At 36.6% G+C, this 24,369-nt stretch overlaps 4 protein-coding genes across 4 annotated transcripts; 2 read left to right on the top strand and 2 right to left on the bottom strand.

Annotated features, from left to right (window-relative positions):
- Positions 1-6,197: 6,197 nt before the first annotated feature.
- On the bottom strand, positions 6,198-8,141 carry LOC123886669. The gene has a single exon (XM_045935966.1). The coding sequence runs from the start codon at positions 8,139-8,141 to the stop codon at positions 6,198-6,200; it is 1,944 nt and encodes a 647-aa protein (XP_045791922.1).
- Positions 8,142-9,715: 1,574 nt separating this feature from the next.
- On the top strand, positions 9,716-11,218 carry LOC123883836 (ABA-responsive protein ABR17-like). The gene is made up of 2 exons (XM_045932778.1): positions 9,716-10,004; positions 10,706-11,218. Exons 1-2 carry the CDS (start codon positions 9,824-9,826, stop codon positions 10,996-10,998), a joined length of 474 nt encoding a protein of 157 aa, XP_045788734.1. The 5' UTR covers positions 9,716-9,823; the 3' UTR covers positions 10,999-11,218.
- An 814-nt stretch (positions 11,219-12,032) lies between these two features.
- LOC123883834 lies at positions 12,033-16,667 on the bottom strand. The gene is made up of 7 exons (XM_045932777.1): positions 16,534-16,667; positions 16,203-16,242; positions 15,756-15,999; positions 13,283-13,435; positions 13,013-13,118; positions 12,796-12,910; positions 12,033-12,286 (listed from the first exon to the last, which is right to left on the bottom strand). The coding sequence occupies exons 2-7, from the start codon at positions 16,239-16,241 to the stop codon at positions 12,266-12,268; spliced, it is 678 nt and encodes a 225-aa protein (XP_045788733.1). The 5' UTR covers position 16,242; positions 16,534-16,667; the 3' UTR covers positions 12,033-12,265.
- Positions 16,668-20,559: 3,892 nt separating this feature from the next.
- On the top strand, positions 20,560-23,447 carry LOC123883833 (major allergen Pru ar 1-like). The gene is made up of 3 exons (XM_045932776.1): positions 20,560-20,925; positions 22,411-22,566; positions 22,941-23,447. The coding sequence occupies exons 2-3, from the start codon at positions 22,440-22,442 to the stop codon at positions 23,237-23,239; spliced, it is 426 nt and encodes a 141-aa protein (XP_045788732.1). The 5' UTR covers positions 20,560-20,925; positions 22,411-22,439; the 3' UTR covers positions 23,240-23,447.
- Positions 23,448-24,369: the final 922 nt, after the last annotated feature.

Raw genomic sequence — 24,369 nt, 5'->3', positions numbered from 1 at the left:
CCTCTTTCACAGGAAAGCGGAAGAACCCTTGTCGAGATCTGGTTGTTGCTGGTTATACTCCCGTCACCATGGAAGTTTCTTCAAAGTATACCAGTATGGAAATGGTGAGGAGCTTTAGGAAAGCCGTCAAGCTTTCTGACTCCTCTCATGAAGATTCTATTATAACTGAGCCAGTCAGAGAGGACGAGTTCGTATTTGCCAAGAATGACACCCCGCCAGATTATTTCTACCTTTATACTGGCGTGATCCAACCCCTCAACATTTGGCTGCCTTTTACTTCCTTTGAGGCGGAGATGTTGAAGGTTCTTAACGTCGCCCCCACCCAACTCCATCCTAACAGTTGGGCCTTCATCAAAGCCTTTGAGGTAATGTGTTTAGGTTTTGATCTGAAACCCTCAATTGGCGTTTTTTTCTCCTTCTACCACATAAAAAACTTAAAACCTCAAACTTTGGTCTCCCTTAGCAGTCAACCTAACCGTCGTCTCCTAAGTCTATATGCCTCCAACTTCAAGAACTTTAAGAATTCTTTCTTTCGGGTTCGTTGTGGCGATCAGCTCCCGGATTTTATGTATGACGAGGTAGATGATCCTCTATTTCCCTTCTACTGGACCGATAACCCTAGGCTTATCAAGGGAGCCATCTTTGAGGCCTTGAGTGACTTTGAGCAAGACACAGTTAATTTTCTTGACTCCTATTCCCTCATGGATTCTGCTGAAATTCTTAGGTTTGAGGGTAATAGTGAAGCCTTGGAGGAGTATTTACGTAAGTAATAAGTTTGCACCCTTTTTCTTTTTATTTTGTTTCCTATTGATTTCGCCTTGCTGCTGATTTGTACTTTTTTGTCCTTTTCGTTTTTTATTTCCTTTGCAGAGAGAATGAGGACCATTTCTAATGAGGAGAGGTTAGCGTTCTTGGCTAAAGCTCGCCAGCAAAAGGCCAAAACCGTCGTTGCTGTTGACGACCCTTTGAAGCAGCTGCAAGTGGAGGAGGCTGTTTCGAAAGAGGGGCGGAGCAAGAAAAAGCATGATGGGCGAATTCGCGTTGTCATCCCAGGAAAAGAGAATCCTGCTGCTGAGGTATCTGAGAACGTGGCCACCGCCCCACCTCCTGCCAAAAAGCAAAAGGTCAAGGATACTTCCCAAGCTGCCAGTGGTGTCGCCAAAGATAAGGGCGTGGCTTCTAGCTCTTCTCAGCTTCCCGATGATGACGCCGCTGCTGCTGCTTCCCTCTCTTGGAGCTCTTTTGATCCTCTGGAATTTATCGAGAGAGGAGTGACCATGGTGGGTGACATGACTCGCTTCACCAACACCTCAACAGAGGACTTGAGGAAGAAAGCTCTGGAGTACGAAGTCAAGGGTACTCTTCTCAATTATTTGTTGACAAACCGCCAGGAGCAAGAAGTTCTAGAAGCGAGGCGAAAGGTGAAGACGGTTGATGATAACCTTGCTGATATTGAGAAGAGGTATTCTGAGACCAAGACGAAGCTGGAGGAGGACATTCAAAAGCTGAAGAAAGATCAGGAGGGCGAGGCAGAGAGGCTGAAGAAAGAGTATGAGGAGAAACTGGCCAAGGTTAAGGAAGGCTATGCCGCTTCCGAGACCAAGCTCAATGAGAATGCTGCTGCTCAGGACGAGAAAATTTCGAAGCTTTCCAAGGAGAGGGATGAGGCGGTACTCTCCGCGGGAACCTTGGCTGACGAAAAGGCTAGGTTGGAAAATGACATCACCGAGCTTCAACTCTGTGCCGCCAACCAGTACGATGAAGGTTTCTCCTTTGCAATTGAGCAGGTTAAGTTGCTTTTCCCGGATTTAGATGCTGGGCGCCTGGGCGAGGCGGATGCGATGAACCGGATAGTTGATGGGAAGCTCGTCCCTTATGTTCCTTCTGAATGACTGCTTTTTCCTCCTCTGTTGTAATGAATTTGTTATGCCCTTCGTGGCCTTTGTAATTAATTTGTACTCTCTTTTATGGCTCGAACATCTTGTCCTTCGTAGGATCTTTATCAACTTCTTTATTTACCTGCTTACTTGTCTTCATAATATTGCGTAGGCGTTTCATAGTACGTTGTGAGGCCACGCCCTCTATCGTTCTTCGTATTTGAAAAAAAAATTTAACCCTGCACCTGCGATGTCTTTGACTTTTTAAATATAATTATGCGTAACTTTATACCTGTTGCCTTTTTTGGTGGTTGCAAATGTTTTTGCGTTGTGATGGATCACCTTGCTTTGGTTGTGTATAAGCTTTTCCTGGCGGTGTTGATGATCTCGCCTTTCTTCGCTGTATCTTTTTCTGACGCTCCCTACGGGTAACGTCAAAGCATTTCAACTTGTTTTTTCTTTTTCTGACGCCCCCTACTCGTAAGATTTACAGGTAGCGCCAGTGTATTTAATTTGTCTTTTTCTGACGCCCCCTACTCGTAAGATTTACAGGTAGCGCCAAAGCTTTTCAACTTGTTTTTTCTTTTTCTGACGCCCCCTACTCGTAAGATTTACAGGTAACGCCAAAGCTTTTCAACTTGTTTTTTCTTTTTCTGACGCCCCCTACTCGTAAGATTTACAGGTAGCGCCAAAACGTTTCAACTCATTTTTTCTTTTTCTGACGCCCCCTACTCGTAAGATTTACAGGTGGCGCCAAAGCGTTTCAACTTTACATTTGGTTCAGCGCTCACATCTGAGTTGATCTTTAATAAAGATTCAGAGCTCAAGTTTGAGATAACCGTTTTTTTTTTTTTTTTGTTGGTTCAGAGCCCGTAACATAATCAGGTTGACCTTTATTGGCGTAAATATTTTGACTGTGAAAATAAACGTGTGTAAAAAAATAAAAAACCTCTGAAATTTTGAAATTCAATGAGCCTCAATAAAAACTCTTGTTTGCACAGGAGAAAAGAGTGTCTCATTGTTTTTATTTATTGATGAAAATGGTTCTTGTACATCATTATTTTAAATAGTGCTGAAAAGAAATAGATTTTACTTATTCTTCCATCAGTGGCGAGATGCTCCGTTGCTAACTGTAGTAGAACTTCAAGTTAGCTATATTCCACGTTCTGGGCAGAGTCTTTCCGTCCATTGTTTCCAAGCGATATGCTCCTCCTTCAAAGGCTTCTTGCACACGAAAAGGGCCTTCCCAGTTTGCCGCGAATTTTCCTCCTTTATCCTTTCCCATAGGTCTTTTCAACACTAAATCGCCTTCTTGAAAACTTCTTTGTCTGACTCTGGTATTATAACACCTAGCGGCTCTTTGCTTTATGGCGAATTCTCTGAAATGCGCTCTTTCCCTTTTTTCCTCAATCATGTCTAGATTCTCTTCCAGGGCTCTATTGTTTTCTTCTTGCATTATGGTTTCTCTGCGCCAACTAGGAGGATCTATCTCCACCGGGATCATTGCGTCTGAACCATAGACCATTGTAAATGGCGCTTCTCCTGTTGATGATTGGGGGGTAGTGTGATACGACCAAAGAATGGGCGAGATGTGGGCTACCCAGGCCTCGCCTTTGCTAGCTAGCCTCCTTTTCAATGCCCTTAGTATAACCTTATTTGCTGATTCCGCTTGTCCGTTGGCTTGGGGGTGCTCCACCGATATAAAGGTATTTTTGATTCCCTTGCTTCGACAGAACTCCACGACTCTTTCACTGGCGAACTGAGTGTCGTTATCGGATACAATATACTTGGGCAAACCGAACCTGCAAATGATTTTCTTCCAATAAAATTTTTTGACCTGTTCCGCCGAAATACTAGATACTGGCTCTGCTTCTATCCATTTTGTAAAATAATCCACGGCGACGATGATCCATCGCGCTTGTTTGTAACCAACCGGAAATGGACCAACAATATCCACGCCCCACATGAAAAAAGGCCATGGGGATAATACTGACTTCAATGGCTCTCCCGGTACGTGGTGCAAATTAGCGTGTCTTTGGCACTTATCGCAGTTTCTTACATACATGGCGGTATCATCATGTATATCCGGCCAGTAAAAACCTACTCTTAATATTTTTCCTGCTAAAGCTCTTGAACCGATATGGCTGCCACACGAACCTTCATGCACTTCAGACATAATGTGTTTTGCTTCTTCATTGCTAACACATAGAAGGAGGGGGGATGCGAATCCTCTTTTGTATAGCCTATCTCCGACCATGGAATACCATGCCGCCATCTTTTTTAATTTGAACGCCTTTTCCTTTTCTTTTGGGAGTTCGTCCTTTTGGAGGTATCGGATAATGGGCGATCTCCAATCTTCCTCCTCTATCACCATCATCAGATCTTCTCCGCTAATGCTGGGAGTTTTGATAGTTTCTTGGATGACGGTTCTATGGCTCCCTGGTTTTTTCGTGCTCGCCAGTTTTGACAGTAGATCTGCTCTCATGTTTTGTTCGCGGGGAACATAAACTAATTCGAAAGAGTTAAAGCATTTAGCTAGACTTTGTACCCCCTCCACGTATTTGATTAACTGTGGCTCTTTCGTTTAAAATTTTCCTGATACTTGGTTGGTTACCAGTTGGGAATCACTCATGGCTTTCAGATCCTTCACTTCCATGTCTTTTGCTAGCTTCATTCCTGCTATCAAAGCTTCGTATTCGGCCTGGTTGTTGCTAGCTTTGAAGGCGAAACGTAATGATTGTTCTATCATAACGCCATCCGGACCCTCCAATACTATTCCAGCTCCACTTCCCCGTACGTTGGAGGCTCCGTCAACTGATAGGGTCCAAGGCGAAGCTTTCTCAGTTGTTGGTAGGGTAGACATTTCTAATACAAAGTCGGCCAGTCTTTGCGATTTGATGGCCCCTCTAGGTGAGAAGATGATGTCAAATTCTGACAATTCAACGGACCATGCTACCATCCTTCCCGCTGGGTCTGGCTTTCTGAGGACGTTCTTAATAGGGTAATCTGTTCTAACAACTATTTTATGGCTTTGAAAGTATTGTCTTAATTTCCTAGCTGTGACAACCACCGCGAGAGATAACCTCTCTATCCTCTGATATCTTATCTCCGCTCCTCTAAGGATTCTACTTACAAAGTATATAGGCTTTTCTTCGCCCCCTACTTCTTGAACCAAAGCTGAGCTTAAGGCTCTATCAGAAACTGCAAGATAAAGGTAAAGGGTATTGCCTGGTAATGGGCGCGTCAAGATGGTCGGAGACGCTAAGAATTCCTTTAGTTGTTTGAAGGCTTCTTCGCATTCGGGCGTCCATGAGAACCTTTCGTTTTTCCTAAGAGATGTGAAGAAGTGAAAACCTTTCTCGCCCGCGCATGATAGGAATCTGGACAACGCCGCTATTCTGCCTGTCAATGTTTGGACCTCTTTCACGGATGTAGGGCTTCTCATGTCTATGATGGCTTGACACTTTTCAGGATTGGCCTCTATTCCCCTGTTGGTGAGCATGAAACCTAGGAATTTTCCTGCTTGCACCCCGAAGGAACACTTTGCTGGGTTTAACCTCATGTTGTATTTCCTTACCGATCCCAGGATGTCCAAAAGATCTTCGTCATGGCGATTTTCTTCGGAAGTTTTTACTACCATATCGTCAATGTACACTTCCAGGTTCTTTCCTATTTGCTCAGAGAATACCCTGTCCATCAACCTTTGATATGTCGCTCCCGCATTCTTCAGCCCAAAGGGCATAACGTTGTAAAAATAATTGCAAGTGTTTGACATAAAGGCTGTATGGCGGGCGTCTGTGGGGTTCATCTTTATTTGATTATACCCGGAGTAGGCGTCCATGAAGCTCAACATCTTGCACCCTGAAGCGCCATCTATCAACCTATCTATGTTGGGCAAAGGATATGGGTCTTTGGGACATGCCTTATTTAGATCCGTAAAATCCACGCACATTCTCCACTTTCCGTTGGCCTTTTTCACCATGACGACATTTGCTAACCAGGAGGGGTATTTTGTTTCTTCAATGAATTCAGCCTCTTTTAGCTTCTCTACTTCTTCTGCTATTGCAACTCGCCTTTCTTCTCCAACCTTTCTTTTTCTTTGGGAGATTGGTTTAGTGCTGGGCGATATCAATAGTTTGTGGGTGATCACCCCTTCATCTATCCCTGGCATGTCTGAAGGTTTCCACGCAAATAGATCAGCGTTATCTTTCAGGATTTTGATGATTTTTCCTCTCTCTTGGTCGGATAACGCCGTTCCTAAACTGGTTGTCTGGTGTGGGTGCTCGCCAATTTGGACTTGCTCCAGGTCTTCTATAGGGCTCACCCTTCTGTCTTGAAATTCTTCTCTGGATCCATGTCTGAATTTTCAATGATGTTTATACCACCCGGAACTGTGGCCTGTCTTCCTCCGGATACTCCACTTGAATTGGAGGTTCTATGTCTTATCTTTAGGCTGGACTCGTAGCACTTTTTGGCGAGTATTTGATCGCCTCTAACTGTTCCTACTTCTCCGTTAGCGAGAGGGTATTTAATCGCCAGGTACAGGGTGGACATGGCCGCACCCAAGGTGTTGAAAGCAGGTCTTCCTATGATAATGTTGTAGGAGGTAAATGGAGTTTTGACTACCAAATATCGCACTTTGATGGTTTTGGCGTTACTCCTCTCTCCAAAGGTAGTGAGTAATGAGGCGTAGCCCATTACGTCTACCTGCTCTCCGGAAAACCCAACTAAAGCTCCCGCATATGGCTGCAATTGCTCCTCCGCTAATTGCATGGCCTTGAAGGCTTCCCAGTACATAATATCTGCTGAGCTTCCTGAGTCAATCAGTACTCTCTTTACATCGCAGTTCAGGATTTGGACTTGTATTACCAGTGGGTCATCATCATGAGGCGCTACCTCCAGTCCATCTTTTGCAGTGAATGCCAAATCCGGGACGGCGAGTGGTTGTGGTTGTCTTACGAGGTATATCTCTGAGATTGCGCGGCGCACATATCTTTTCCTTGCCGAGCTTGACTCACCTCCTCCTGAGAATCCCCCCGCTATTGTATTCACATAGATCCTTTCTTTTGGAGGTTCTTTACTTGACCCCGGAGTATTTCGTGGCTCTTGCCTGGGGATTTTGGGCACGACGACTCGGCCTTGCGCTGCGTCTTCAATGAACCTCCGGAGGTGGCCGCTTTTTATCAGTTCTTTGATCAAATCTCTTAGGCGGAAACATTTTTCCGTAGAATGACCTCTGCATCTGTGGTAGGAGCACCAAGCGTTGTCGTCGAGCCCCATGGGGATATCGTTGGTTCTTTTGGGGGGGAGGTTTGCCAAACCACTGGCGAGAATTTCGTTTAGCACGTAAGCTTTTGAAGTATTTAATGGCGTAAACTCTTCATTGGCGGGATGGTTCCTGAACTCTCTCCTTGACGGTTGATGGTAGGGCTTACCATGGCGCCTTTGCCATGAGTCTCCTTGATGGCCTCCAGTTTTTGGTCGCTGGTGTTCTGGCGCTTTAGTAGCACGGCCCACATATTCCTTCTCCTTGGCGTCTCTTTGCCTTTTCTCGGCGTTGCTCTCTTCGCCCTTTATGTAACACTCCGCTCTCTTGTTTACCTCCTGCATTGACGAGGCTGGTTTTTGGGCTAAGGATTCGTTGAAATGTCCTGCCCTTAGTCCATTGTGGAAGGCCGCCACGAACATCTCCTGGTTTGGATTTGAGACCTTAATGGTGGCCTCGCTAAATCTGGCAAGAAAACTGCGTAACGATTCGCTGTGGTTTTGGCGAATGGAAAAAAGGCTAGTTGATGTAACTTTCACGTGTTTCGATCCGGCGAATTGGTGAATGAACTTTTTGTGAAAATCAGCATAACATCCTATTGAATTCCTTGGAAGGTTCTTGTACCAACGTAAGGCTACATCCTTGAAGGTACCGGCTAGTAATTTACATTTTAGATGCTCCGGAGCGTTGATTATGGCAGTTTGTGTTCCTATTGCCATCAAATGCTCTCGAGGGTCAGTTTTTCCGTCAAAAGTAGGAAGGTGAGGAACCTTTATTGCTTCCAAGACTTGGGTATCCCATAAGTGTTGTGCCAAAGGTTGTACGTCCATGACGCTCTCTCCTTCCTCCTCCTCTGAAATCATTTTCGCCTTTTCTTTCTCATGTGTTCTTTCGGCCTCAATGGCCGTAATCTGGGTCTGTAAGCGGCGTATTTCTACGACGGCGGCTTGCAAGGTGTTAACGCTAGAATTATCGTTATTTGCTTGTTCTCCAGCCATGTGGAGATGTTTGATTTTTTGTCTAGTTTGCTGTGGTAGGCTGGGATCAAATGATTTTACCGCAGCCCCACGGTGGGCGCCAAAATGTTCTGGTAAAAACTCAAAGGGGTTTGTATTATTGATGAAATGATGTGATTACACTTGGTTCAATCCCAACAACCCTGGGAGTTTTATAAGTCAGAAGATTCTCCTCTTTACAAATGAAAGTACGAAGCTATTTATAGACCGCTTAGTCTTCTTCTCCAAGCTAAGGTTCCTATAAATCCGGATCTTAACGCCTCTTTCCTTGATCCAGCGTGAAAGTAGGGATGATAACCTTGAATTCCAAGCTATGGCAGTTATGGGAAGTTGATTCCTTTCTGCTCAAGTTAATTTGTTAACACGGGGAAGAAGGGGATATTTATACGAGACTGGAATACCCTTTTGGGCGTTTATTGGTCACGCCTTAGCTGCTTATCGCCTAACAGATATTTAGGGTTTGCTTGATTTGGGCCGGTCCTCCTTCTAATACTAATTGGGCTTACTGGATATATCCTTAAGCCCATTGCCCAGTCCACCGACTAATCTCCATTAAAGAAACTAATACTTAGCCACCTTTTGTGAGGTCTCTCTTTTCAAGATGAATCTAGAAATTTTAATATTGTATAAAATTTAAAAGGCTTAAATGCAGTTTTACCCCCTTGTTTTGTGCGAAGCTTTGTACTTGAGGCTCAGAAGTATATTTTGTGCAGAACTTTGGTGGGGGGCAAAATCCAACCAATCATAAAATAGGGGGTAAAATTTCGCATTTTAAAATATGAGGAGTAAAATTCCGCATTTTTCAAAACGGGGGGTAAAACTGCATTTAAGCCAATTTAAAATAAAAATGACTATTGCTTAAAAAAAAGACTAAATTGACTCATTTTTCAATTTAAATAACTAACTTGTTAATTTATTATAAATTAGAAAAACTAAATAATCCGAATATACCAATTTCAAAAATCAAAATGTTGTAACCAAAACAAAAATATCAAAATGTTGATTTACTCAATTCAATATATCAGTACGATCTTTCCGTCTTATAAATTGTCAAACTCCTAACTGAATTGTGTATAGTTCTTAAGAAAATAATTGTTTAAGTTGATTTTAATAATTAAATGAATTTTATTTGCAAAAAAATATTTATGAACTATATATAATCGGTGGAATATAGTTAGGTGGATTGAAATTCAATAAAAAAAGATGTTATTTCGTCAAAAAAAAAAGTTATTGATGTTCTAAAGTAGTAACAATTTTTTTATGACAATTTTATTTTTTCAAAAATTAGATATTTTTCATGGACCGAATAGTATTTTTAAATCCATCCACAGTTTGAACAACTAGTTCAAACATTCTTGTCTTTAGCAACCCAATTAAATATTGTCAAAATTATACAGCATATAAGAGCATGGACCTAATAATATTAAAATATGACTAAGTTAACGATCACTATTCATTCACCAACACCCTAATAAACTAGTTGAGCTAAATAAATAAATTGAGACTTACAAATTAGGTAGGTCCTACAAAAGTCCTATAAATAGCATCCCTCAGCATGTCAAAAAACGCATCACATACCAATTTAGTTGTATTCATATTATATAAACTTCTTCTCCCATTTTCTTCTTGCATATTAATCCTTTTTAGTTATCTTAATATACATCATGGGTGTTTTTGCTTTTGAAGATGATTTCGTTTCAACTGTTGCTCCACCTAAACTATACAAAGCTCTTGCAAAAGATGCCGATGAAATCGTCCCAAAGGTGATTCCGGTTATCCAAGGTGTTGAAATTGTTGAAGGAAATGGTGGACCTGGAACCATCAAGAAACTAACCGCTGTTGAAGGTATATTAAGTTCATATCGAAAATTTGATTGGTTAAATAATTTGATTAATTATCCCTAACTAAGATAATCTATGAAAAAAAAATTGATTAAATGACTGGTTAAGAAGAAAGTTAAATTCAAGTGTAACAAAAGTTTATTGTAGTAGCTTTGTTGATGATCTAAAGCACATTTCGTGAGTTTTAAGCAGAATGTTTTAGATTCAATTCCAAAGCTTAATATACTGATCACTAATATTTACCTAAAATAAAAATCTAGAAAAAAGTCCTAATTAAATTCAATTCTATTTGAAATTTTGAGTAAGCATGTTAAGAAGTCATTGATGTTAGACTATTATTTTTATAATATAATAATAGAATTTGAAAATGAAAGGAGACAATACACAAACTAATTGCATATTAAAATAAGTTGAAAGATCTAAATAAATTATAATAGGGAAAAATTAACATGTGTCCTTGAGGCACTTGTTAGTGTACTATAAAAAATAATTTGACATTGAAACTTGTGTATTTCATATTTTTATAAGTCTAACATTATTTATTTCAAGATAAAATTAACATTTGAAGTAGCCTTAACATATTCCCATGACCCATTATTATAAACACTTTGAGAGGAGCTAAAGTAATCTCTAAATGAAATAATATTTATTTACATTATAATCAAAAAATATTTTATATAAACGATTATGGTTGTATTGTTGCAGATGGCAAAACCAGCTTTATTCTACACAAAGTAGGAGCAGTGGATGAGGCAAAGTTAGGATACAACTACAGTTTAGTTGGAGGAACAGGGTTGGATGAAAGCTTAGAGAAAGTTGAATTTGAGACAAGTGTTGTGGCTGGTTCTGATGGTGGATCCATTGTTAAGATTTCAGTGAAATACCACACCAAAGGTGATGCAGCTTTATCTGATGCAGTTCGTGAGGAAACTAAGGGCAAAGGAACTGGTCTTCTTAAGGCTATTGAGGGTTATGTTTTGGCTAATCCTAATTATTGATTAAATCTATACTTGGTTTAATTTTGGCTGTGTGTGTCATGAGAATAATAATTGATGTGGTTGTTTAATTTACATCATGATATTTAGTGTCGGTTTGAGTGTTGCTTTGGGTGTATTTGGTTGGTTCAATGTTTGAATATAAAAAACCTATGTTGTGTTGGTGTTAAGGTTTTGCACCATCTGTATCCTCCAATAAATAATGCAAAAGAATTTCATACCACTTTTTCATTTTATTATTATTGTTTCATGTCGGTAAATGAAATGACAAATACTGAAATACTATTGGAATTGAGTTAGGATCCTCTCTATATCCTATTCTTTCTAATTTTTTAATTATTATATAGTTTTGTTTCTAATTTTTTCAATTATTATATAGTTTTAAAAATATAAACATGTGACATTAAGTAAGTCCAAATTTCTTTTATACACCACAAAATATTTAAAAATTTGAGATTTATTTTTTGTTACCCTATTCATTTTCTCACGCATCCTACGAAATTACAAAAATACTCATGTCCGCTACTTAATTAGCAGAACACCCTATCAAATTTATTTTTTTATAACGTCGGCTACTTAAGTAGCGGACATTATAAAAATAAGAAATTTGTTAAAAATATCGTCCACTACTTAAATAACAGAAGGATAAAACATGAAAATCGTAGGTCGCACGAAAAACTGATAGGGTGACAAAAATAAATCTCTAAAAACTTTAGTAATGAAAAAAATTGAAAGAATAAGAAATGGAGAAGATCCGAACTCGTTGAAACTCATGCAAAACTGCAACGTCCCGAGTTCGACCCAAATAAAGATATTTTATTTAACAATTGATATTTGTCGGTTGAATTGTTTCTTACGAACTTATTTTACTATTTTAGTGTAGGATAATATCTAACATAATGCGTATATTCCCCTCCACTTTGAAAATATTGTTATTTAATATACCTATTTTAGTGTAGGAAAATATCTAACATAATGCTTTTGATTACAAATAAACAAGATAAACTAAAAATAACATAACTCCAATTAGTAGGAAATTTAAACCAAATACCCTTCTACAATGCCAAGAAAACATAGTATGCATGCATCTTACTAATATTTATACATTCTATTTTAGCAGAATTTGCTGAACACAAAATGTAGAATGATATTCTTGCAGAGCTTAAGCCTTAAATTGATCAGGAGTAAATTACAACCTAGTTAGTATCTCTCCATTTACCTCTATCAGCATAATATATCCAAATTGAGATACCGAAGAGCGAACAACTGATTAGGCAGTGTCCGCCATAATCTGCAAGAGAATCATTGTTTTAGAAAAAATGTATACTAACAATATAAGAGTTCAAATTCAACAACACAAGACAGTATTTCACTTGATGAAGAGTAATATTTATTAACATTCAACACAACACATGAGTTAGGACACAATCCCTCGGTTTTCCTTATTTTACATAAATCCAATTTTATTACTTCTGCAGTTCTGCTCAAGTATAGGTATCACCAGTGCTATACTGCTCAGAGATAGCATACAAAATTTCAAAAATTTCGGTGAAACAGAAACATACTAGAAAAATCAGTTTTCTATTCGCTTCAGCTGTTTTTTCAAAGGGGACGGACAACCGCGTTCGGCAATATCGTAATAATATAAAAGTTAACAATTACCAGCATAATTATCTAGATTAGACATCAACATTTCCCGATGAATATGAAAAGGAAAAAAGAATAGCCACAAAACTAGCATAATTATCTACCATAAAATAAAAAAACAAAACTTGCATAATTTACTTTCCAAAACAGTACCTGAGTTATATATTCCTTGACTTTGTTGTTGATTGGTTCATCTGAAGCTCTCTCAGCAAGCTCATAATACATGGTATTGCCTTCAGGACCATGAACTTTGTCCTTCTGTAAATACCTACACAGAAAAAGATGAGTCGTCAATTACTTCATTGTTATTGCTTTTTTAGGGAAACCATATGTGCCACAGAATGCAATGAATCCTGTAATTTAATTTCACCTTTGCTGAACAAGAAGTTCCAATGCTTGCTTAACATTTCCAAGGACAGGATGAATTGCTTCAGTGTCATTCAAATTCATTCTATTCAATTGGCTCCACAGACTTTCTGCAATATCCAACCATATCGAGTTAAAATGACAGCATCACAAATCTCAATTACCCCTGAAAATTGTAAATTTCAGAACCTTATAGGAGGTTTCGATTTCCACAAGTTCAACTGGTGCATGAGATTGTGTATATAATTATATCATATTGACACTTCAATTATACCTTCTGGAATTTTTCCGCCAGCAAGATGTACAATACTAATTATGACAAACGTGAAACCAGACATGTATGCTGTATTCTCATCCACAACATATTTTTCATACAAATCAGGTGGAAGTTGACTAATGAGGATATATGATTTTGCATCCGCACCACCTGAAAGATCACATTGTCATAAAGTCTATAATTAGAGGAAAAGTCAATGGCAACATGTAAAACATAGTTGGAAAACTCAAAGGAATGCAGACATATCTGAACAAGTAAAAAAAAAAAAAAGAGAAAGACAAAAGGTGAACTATTTCTGAATGTTTGGATTGTTGTTGAAAGCACATTTGCCAAAATCTTTAGCAAATAGGGGATGACAGACCCCCTTCACATTTCAGGACACTAATACTCCTCCACCCTATGTTTCTGACAGGTTACCAGAAGAGTCGGATATACTCTGCACACACTCAAACAGATAGTGGAAAGGATGGGTGGAAAGATCTCACTTTCCTCCATATTTTTGCTAGTGAGCTAAGTTAGTCCTGTAGTTATTTGTCATCAGCTCATCATCAATCACAAAGTCTTTCCAACTAATTTCTTCCATATTTTGGCTAGTAAGGTAAGCCGCATTAACTTTCATAAGGCATCTGAATTTTGTTACTCACTTCATTTATTATTGGCTTAAAAAACTTATTATTAGGGATTACCAAACTTTAATCCTTAGATAGCATAGAACAATGGTAACCAACATGCACTTTTTTCCCTGGGATTTGATCCCTGCTTAAGCAAGTGCAGGTTGATCTCTATTTGAGCAAAAACCACATTTATTTATGTGTGGTTCCTGATTTTTCTATTACTTTCTTACATGTTATTAGTTTTTTATAGAAACTGGTATCAGATCAAATGTTATTTAATTTATGAATAACAGTATTTATTGATCTCCGGAGATAGAATTCTTGATCAGAGATGCACGCGATTATAGATTCGATGTTATGCAGAAACTGCTGCAAAACAAAGACAGAACATGCACACAAATACAAGTACACAATTACTAGTTTCTCCATTTGAGAACATTGGATTCTTGGACTGGTACACAGGGAAGACGGGGAATGAATGTAGGTCGTGAGAAAGGGAAACAAGAAAGGGGGTAAAGTTTCCTGGCCATTTAAGGAGACGCAAAGACACTCAGAGGAGGGACAGACAGTGTTGCAAAAAGTGCCGCAAGATTTCACACTGGTGAGGCATGATAGCCATTCACAAATCACAACGTACCTAGGAATAATTCACATGGTTAACCAGATGCTCGCGCGGTACTGAATAGCAACTTCAAAGGCCGCAGGTATAAACCATTCACAATGGTAGGTGGTTTCTTTTTTTCGGCATCCAAATGATCAACTCCTCCGCCTGGTAATTACGTGATATATGATATATATACTAATACAATTTGTTTCTGATTTAAAATTTTAATAAATTTACTTTGACCAATTTCACAATCTTTCCTATACATTGATTACAATGTTACTTGAAAGTTTAGGTAACTAAACCCGTATATCGTCCATCAATCCTAGGCCAAGAAGTAAAGAACTGTGCACCAAAAAAACTCATCTCTACAAGCATCAAAGAGCTGTAAACTCATTTCAGCCAATGATGTGAACATAGGAAAGGCCAGAATAGGTATGGTTGACACAATAAACTCAGTTTCTAGGATAGAAGCAGAGGTAGTGGATTTGAATTGTCTCTGAGTTACTAAAAAGTAACCTAAAGCCATGTACTTTGTTGAAGCCTAGAGTTGTGTATGGTTGGAATTAGTATAAAGAAGAAGGAAATTGCAGCATCAGTTAAATTACGCAGATACATGATGTGGATCTAGGTAGCATTGATGTTGGTTTCATGAATTTCTTGAACCATATTAAGATTTATGTTGAGTGTATAAGTATTAACTAAAGTTGTTAAAATAGGACTTACATATATACACTAAACATATACTCTCTTTTTTGTTGATACCAATCATACTCGTTTCATTTGTAAATTAAAAAAATTTATTTTACGCGTATATCTCATTAACATATACTCCCTTCGGTCACTATTATAAGCAAAAAAACCACTTTTTAGGTTCATGAGAAAATTGATGTATGTGGTTCCTAATATAGGTCAAATACATCAATTTTCTAATGAACCTAAAAAGTAGTTTTTTACTTATAATAGTGACTGGAGGGAGTATACTAATGCAAGTGTATAACAATAACAAAACAAAAAAGAGCGGACAAACAGGCATTGCACGCTAGTACTAATGACAAACCCAACAGTTTTAAAAAGGTCTTCCATTGCCTAAAAACTTAAATCACAAAGCTTATCAATGTTTATAGAATTGAACTCATAATGCTCAAAAAACAACCCAGTAATAAAGCATTCATAAAACTTAAATCAACTCAGTAGGAAATTCAGATTGTTGCATCATTATGTACATAAATAATGTAAGAGAAAAACTAACTTTGTGAAGAACGTGTCTGAGCTTTAGATGATGGGAAAGACCTTGAAAGCTCTCTCATTTCATAACCAAACACAGTGGAAAGTTTGCCCTTAGCCTCATTGATAACAAAAGTAGGAAGGTTCCGCTGATGATAATTCTTTGTAATAAGCTGCGTTAGTTCCTCTCTCTTAATCGGACACCCCGAGTTTTGATGGGTTCTGAAAAGCATGTATCGGATTACTTCTCCAACAAGCTTATCCTTTTCCTAAAAGTCAAATCAAAATCAAAATCAAATCAAAGGCGCGTCTGGTGTCGGACACGACACCAACACATGTGATTATATACAAGTATGTTATTTGTTAAATTATTATGTCAGAGTGGTATCCGGTGTTTGTGTCGGTACTTCATATCAAAATAAAAATCAAATCAAATGCCCTAGTCACTTTTTAAGAGGAAGATTGAACATACCTCTTTTGAAATTCCGAAATCTTCAATGTTATTTGCCATCCTGAAAGAATTGGTATAATAAATTTTAAAATTGGGAAAAGAAAAGAAAAAACCCCCAAATAGTGATTATTAGGGTTTAGTTGAAACTTGAAACAGAGCAAAGGAACGGGTTTCAGAAATTGACAAAACGATAAATGAAAAATCACAAGAAATCAAGCAAAACCAATTTAACCTAGCAATTTCGAACAAAAGAAACATAACAATAAATAACAATTGCAAATATGAATGAAGGGTCAAATGGATGATAAATGGAATGAAATAATCACAATAAACCAAAGCCAGAAAAACTCACGTAATGGATGAAAGCAGAGGCTGTGTCAGAAACGTAGAAGGCGGAAGAGAAAGAGAGAAGCAGAGGCAGCGAAGTATAACTAAGCACACTGGCGGGAAGTTGAACTATTACTTCTGCCTGTCGCTCTCGCTACTAATGTAATTTATGGGGAAATAGTCATTTTAGGCTATCTTTGGATTGGTGGTATGTGGTGGAATGGAATGAAAAGGTAAATAATAAAATTACATTGTTTGGATTTGCAAAAAGCTAATGGAATGGAATGGAAACCAATGGAACCAATTCCATTCTATACCACTCCATCCTTCAATTTTTCATTCCCCCCAATTTGGGGTGTATCCAATGGAATGGAACTTCATATTTTTAATATTACTCTTTTACCCTTATTTTATTTGTCTCTTCTCTTCTCAAATACACATATTTCACATGAAAACTTTTCTACCTCACTTCTTCTTATGTGTACTGACCGCTAATTTTTCATTGCCCAACAAAGTATGCCATTTTTTTATTCATCATTGTTTGCCTAAAAAATGAAAATGGATTGTTCTTGTGTTTTTTTTTAAAAAAAAAACTGTCACACATGTTGCTATCGAATCTGATGCATTTTCCATTTCGCATATACAAGTTTCAATTTTTCTAATTCTATGTTTAAGTAGATTAGCTTGAATGAAGTTTAGAACCTAGGTATTTATTCTTTATCGTGGCTTGTTTAGAGACTTTTAGTGGAAGAGGACTCTTACGTACAACACATAGTCATAGCAGGATCGGGTGCTTTAGGTGTTGGTTGGTGGGTTTTGGTTTTTTATTTCTTTTTGGAGAGATATTATTTTGGATGCAACTTACTAGTGGCTAAGTAACGTTGCACATCACTTGCAGCCTTTAGCGTCTCTATGTTGGTGCTTTGAACTTGAAGCTATGGTTCAATTTTTATATGACCTCGACGAATTCATTTTATTTTGAGTCCAACTTTCGAGCACATGAATTTGTGAGAGTTTTACAAATCCTTCATTGTGAAGCTTCTTCTTGGATATTTGTCTTTGTTAATTAATTTGAGTCTTTTTTCGTTGGTTTAGTTTAAGTGAATTTGAGTTATTGTCTATAGTTTAATGTTTTAAAATAAGGGTAAAATTGAAATAAAAATGTTATAATTTATTTCATTCCGTCCTCTTCCCAAACGATGGAGTGGTAACTTTGTTCCATTCCATTATTGAATATCCAAACAATGGAAGGGAATTTGTGTTCCATTCCGTTCCGCTCCGCTTCATTCCATTATGTTCCATTCCACTCCATTCCGTTATTTACCATCAATCCAAACATAGCCTAAAACGACTATTTCCCCATTCCGTGTCATTTTGTTCCCCACCGGAAAACAGTTGAATAATCATTCAATTATGTTAGTCAGTTTGGTACCTGCTGTTAAGTATGGTCATTAACTCGACAAAAAAACTGACGTGCCATTGTTTTGGACACGCGTCAGCTTGCTGAGTTGGCACGAGGACGGGAAAACGATCATTTTGGTCCCAGAATGTGCAACTCATTGTCATTATGGTCCCTGACTCAAGAAAAAATACAAAATAGTCCTTGACTCTACAATCCGTTAGTCACTTTGATCCCTTGCGTTAAAAATTGTTGTTAACTTGATAAAAAAAGTTGAACTGACATTTTTTAGGAACACGTGGCGGTGGCACGCAGATTTAACACATGTGTGTGACAACTGGATGGATGAAGTGACCAGAGACTAAAATAACATTACTTGTTATTTTCTCTTCATTTCTTTATGTTCTTCCTCCCATTTTTCTTCATTTTCTTCATACATTTACGAATAAAGCTCATAAATTTAAACCCAATTTTTAAAGAAAAAATCATTTGCACATATTCATTTATTTAAAAATCATATATAAACTACTTCATCTGTTACTTCTTATTTTTCAGTTTTTATCACTGTACAAATGTCAATGCATAACTTTGATCACTAATAACTTTAATTATCTATTATAACAAATTATGAAAATTTTATATTTTGAGAATATTCTTCGAGACAAATTGAACAGTATCTTATTTGCTAACATTTGGTTTTTATATATTAATAAAAAGGCAAAATTACACTACAGGTCCTTTATCTTATTTTTTTGTAACACTTTGGTCCTTTATCTTTTTTTTGTAACACTTTGGTCCTTTATCTTTTTTTTTGTAACACTTTAGTCCTTTATTTTTTTTAATTTGTAACACTTTAGTCCCTTTTTTTGTAACAGTTTGGTCCTTTATCTTTTTTTATTTGTAACACTTTGGTCCTTTATTTTTTATAAATAAATAAGATAAGGACCAAAATGTTACAAAAAAAAAGATAAAGGACCAAATTGTTACAAAAAAAAGATAAAGGACCAAAATGTTACAAAAAAATAAGATAAAGGACCTGTAGTGTAATTTTGCCTAATAAAAATTTATGGTCAAAGTGGATTATATGAATAGTGTACATTAATCTAAAACCACAAATAAAAACGGAGGGGGTAGTATCTAATTTCCCCCATAGAATTTGCATAACAACAAAATTTGAAACAATGAACCAATCGTGAGTTGATTCAGTGGTGATTGTTGCTGAACTTGGTAGGGAGGACCACGGTTCGATCCATCACAACTGCGATCGGGAGAGGGCTGGAACCACTTGATGTCAGAACTAACCCCCGAACCAGATTAAACTGGTGGTGAAAGGCAACAAAAAAAATTAAAAGAAGAAGAAGCAAAATGAGTTGTTGTTAGGTTATTTAATGTATGAAGAAAGTAAAGAAGAATGAGAGGAAGAAAATAAATAAATGAAGAAAAAAAAGTATGCATAACAACAAAATTTGAAAGAAGAATAAGCGAAATGAGTTGTTGTTAGGTTATTGAATGTATGAAGAAGAATAGGAGAAAGAAGATAAATAAATGAAGAGAAAAAAAAAAGTAATGTTATTTTAGTCCCTAGTGCTAACTTAGCAAGCTGATGTGTACCCAAAAAATGTCACGTCAGCTTTTTTGTTGAGTTGACGACCAAACTTAACATCAGGGACTAAACTGACTAACAGAATGCAGATTCAGAGACTATTTAGTAGTTTTTCCTCAGTGAGGGACCAAAAAGATAGCGAGTTACATATTGAGAGACCAAAATGACTATTTTCCCTTAATTTATATTGTATAATCTGTTTGCATAAGCTTAAAATTAAGCTAATTCAAACGGAGTCTTGGTCTAATGATATGTCAGTATTTTTTTGTTGTCAAGTAGCCTGGTGGCCAGAAAATCCACTATTAAGGTGAATAAGTGGAGTGTCCCGAGTTCGAACCAAGACTTTTGCATATATAGTGCAATATCCCTACCAACTGACTTAAGTTCAAGAAGATTATATGTGAATATATTATTAGGTGCATCATTGCATCCCGTAAATTAATTTTACAAATAAAAAATTAAATTCATATTAAAAACAAGGTTATCAAAATCGGACGGACCGGCCGGTCGGACCGTGAACCGGTTATGAAAACGGTCCGGTTTTGAGCAAAAAACGGATAGGAAACTGACCGGGAAAAAACCGCGTGAACCGGGGTCAAACCGGGATGAACCGGCCGAGCGGTTCAAGCGAGTTTGCAGATTTTTTATTATTTTTTTTAAAAAATAGGACAAAACAACATCGTTTTAACTTTTTAAAAAAAAAAAAAAATATATGAAACAAAACAACGACGTCGTAGGAATAGGAAAGATTTTTGTTTTTCATCTATTCTTCATTTGATTTGAATTATAGATTTTATTTTATTTTGACTTGTGATATTTTATTTTTTCAATGTGTGAAATTATGAAATATTGAGCAATTATTCATATATTTTTATTTATATATTAATTAAAATATATATTTAATTAAAAACGATTCGACCCCAATTAAACCCGATCCGACCAATTGAACCTTGAATCGGTGAGTTGTCAATTCGATGACTGGTCTGGTTCTGACAACCTTGTTAAAAACACGAGTCAAAAAATAAGGAACTCACTTTCTATCACCTTCTCGTACTCGTTATTTACTTATTTGTACAAGTAAACACCAGTATTGAAAAATTGGAACAAACATATTTTATTTTTTAGCGATCTATGAATAGAGATGTGATGTCAAGAGAAGAAGAGAAATGCGAAGCACTACAACGAGCGTTATTGGACTGCCACCGTCGTATCCCTTCCGGTCCAGGTCGTAACTCCGCCTGTCGTCACCTCAACAACGCCCTCGCCATCTGTCTTGTTTCATTAGCTTGCCCTGAACAATCTGAAGCGGTGCGTACTCTCTGCTCCAGCGCCGGCACCGCTCTTAAACGCCGTCAATGTCAACAGGCTCAGATTTCTCTCTCGCTATGTCTTGATTCTCACTCAAATCCCTAACGGTAATTGTTGCCCCAAATTAATTATAATTGCTAGAATATTCCTGTTTGTTTATTTAGGAATTTGCTTTTAGGTTGTGTAATTTTGTTTGTAATTGTGTAATGTGTATCCAATACAGAAAAAATATAATTATTATGTATTTTAGCTATGATTTTGTAATTTTTTTTTTTCTGTTCAAGAATTTTTGTATCCCTTTGTGTGAACTAGAGTCAATTTAGATTGATTTATTTTTTAATCGGAATTTAGATTGATTTATGTTTGAGCACATATAAAACCGCCTATACAAATAAATAAGTTTTTAGGTTAATTCATAAGTTCTCACCGACTAAAATTATATTAGGCCGAAAGACCCTTAATAAAACATTATGGCTCTGTTAGGTAAAAAATAGTGGATAGTTGACAAGCTAGCTTATTGCGGGTAGTTTATAGCAGCTAGTTGATTGAATATGTAGTGTTTTGTAATATTAGCGGTCGAACTAACTTATAAGTAAGAAATAACGTAAAAAAGATATGTTTAATTAATATTTAATTTTTTTTAAAGTAAGATGACAGGGATAAAATTCGAAGAAAAAATGATAAGCTATAAGCTCATAAGCTACTTAAAATAGCGTTTGAAAAATAAGTTTTAAGCTAGTAAAATAAGCTATAAGCTCTTTTCAAAAAATTGTTATCAAACAGGGATTTTTTAGCCAAATAAACTTATAAGCTATAAGCAGCTTATAGGTTTTGCCTAACAGAACCTTTATCTTTTGTCTTAACCATACAATTCCTAGGCGAAAGACCTTTAGTAATTTAGAGTTTAGGCCGGAGAGTAAATAAAGTATGGTCTGTTTCAATTAAGATTTGAACTTATGTTTTTTCAAATGATTCTTTTTAAGTGAAACTTCACTTAATTAGTTTGTATATGTTCCTTCTAAGATACTTAATCGCGTAGATTAATGTTTGGTGTGTGGATATTTTCTCCTGCACTAGAAAGTAGAAACTCATTAATTGTGATTTTGAGGCAGCCACTACAACTTGGAAAAGAAAAACTGTCGAGGGAAAAATATTTAAGGATGAAAAAGGACTCAATAATCCCACTTTTAACTACAAAGTTCCAAAAGAGAGAATGAAAGCTTAAGTTTTTAATACTAACTAATGACTAGCAATAGCATACTATTTATATGATCACTTGGTAACATCAACAGGTTGCATTAATGCATTGTTAGGTCTCTTCATAAACACTTTCATTGGAAAATAATAAGGCATCCAATGTAAGGATGGTACATTTGTATAATAATGAGGCATACATTTACATGATTTTTTGGCAATTAGTTAGTTGAAGAATTATTGTCAACCTCAACATCAATCCTCTATGTTAAGCTCTTCATCTATAAAAACAAGTAAAACAAGCATCATATTACTCACACTACTGCATTTTCAAGTTATTTTTACCATACATTTTTTTTTGTTGTAACTAAGGAACATGGCCGTGACATTGTCTGCAGAGTTCGCTAGCACCGTTGAGGAAGGGAGGATGTTCAAGGCTTTGATCCTTGATGCACCAAACCTCTTCCCCAAGCTTATGCCGGCTATTAAGAGTATTCAATTTGTTGAAGGCAATGGTGGCCCCGGAAGCATTCAAAAGATCACCATTGTTGAAGGTTAGTTTGCAACATTTTCACTAAAAACCACTTATTATTTTTAAGTGATTTTATTTATTACAAACGTTTTTTGAAACCAAATATAAGAATTGATACATGTAAGATTCTATAAGAAGAAGAACATGGTTTAAATGACATAGATAAAAATTGTCCATCATGATATTTCATTTTTATTTGTATAAAGTATAAACATAGTACATAATTTTCTTTAAAGAAGTTTATCACAACAAACAAATATACGAATTTGTCACAAATAGAGGAATGACCAAAGTGTCTTGTTACGAAACTTTTGGCTACTCTCAACTCAAACAATGTTCATCAACTTCAATTTCCCTTTTCTAAGAAATATTGCAATTAATTTGCCTTCAATGCAGGTGATAGCATCAAATATGTGAAGCATAGAATTGATGCCATAGACAAAGAGAATTTGATATATAATTATGCAGTGATCGAGGGCGATGCTAAGCCGGAAATGCTGGAATTGGTTTCACATGAGGTCAAGATTGAACCTAGCAAAGAGGGTGGTTGCAAGATCAAGAATGTTAGCAAGTATTATCCCAAAAAAGGGTTTGAGATCAAAGAAGAGGATTTGAAGGATGCCAGGGAGGAAGCATTGGTTATTCTCAAGGTAGTTGATGCATATCTTGTGGCTAATCCAAAAGCCTATGCTTGAAGTTATCTTAAATTATCTTAAGAGGAAGCTTTCAGTTTAATAAGCTATAAGCTATAGTTTACTTTGAAGCCAATTATGATATGGCTAATAATAAGACTTAATTGTGTTTGTTTTCTGTTTATTGGGGTTTGATGGTTATGATACACTAAAATTTATTGCTATATATGTGTTTGTTTTGATAAGCATTTGATAAAAGGGATTTTGTCATTCTTATATGATTATGATTAAGTTTGAATAGTAAAATGATTTATGTTTGGTGCATGATTATTAGCTGTCATCGGTTGATGCATTACACATTCAAGACATCAGTCATTCGATTAAGATCAAATTAAGATCAAACGGTTCAAATTTAAAATCGGTATTTTAAATTAAAACTAACAAATTAAGTTTATTTTTTATAAACCACTTCAAGATCTGACCGTTACAGATGACTTGAATGCGTGAAATTATTGATTGCCGAGTATTCAATCTCTTGTGTTTAAATGTGTCTGTTCTGGGCTCTACCCTCTTTTTGTAACCAAAAAAAAATATGTGTCTGTTCTAATAATAAGATTGAGATAAAAATATGTCCAAATAGTTATATATACTTGTAAGACATCTGATTTTTTTTTTGTTTACAATGGAGTTGAGTATCGAACCCAAAACCTCTATCATATTACCCAAACTTCTCATCACTAACTGATTAATCACGTTAAAAAATGTGATTAATTTAGTTGATTAGATAATTTATTCAATTGATCGTGACCACATTTTTGTTCATAATCGTATGAGTTAACCATAATTTTCAACGTTAATTGAGTTGATAGTCTACTCAATTAAAATTATATTTTTATTTTACACATGATTAATTAGATGTTGCATGTGTATTTTTTTTTTTTTTTGAGAAAAGATGTTGCATGTGTATGAAAATGTGAATTTCCACGAATACCTGTTTGTGCAAGTTGAGGGAATTGAAACCAAGCATTGGCAAAGTGTGTATAGCTCAGCGATGTTTTCTCTCCCGACCCCTCGGGATTCTTTTATACCCCTCAATATTCTAATTTTGCCCTTGCAGAAAAATTCGGTTCGCAGAAACCGAATTTTTTTTAGTGCAAATTAGAGTAAATTTCGGTTTTTAGAAACCGAATTTT

The sequence above is a fragment of the Trifolium pratense genome, linkage group LG5 (assembly GCF_020283565.1).
Source record: "Trifolium pratense cultivar HEN17-A07 linkage group LG5, ARS_RC_1.1, whole genome shotgun sequence".
Classification (NCBI taxonomy): Eukaryota; Viridiplantae; Streptophyta; class Magnoliopsida; order Fabales; family Fabaceae; genus Trifolium; species Trifolium pratense.
The sequence above is the reverse complement of the archived record's forward strand: the minus strand, read 5'-3'. Positions and strand labels throughout refer to the sequence as shown.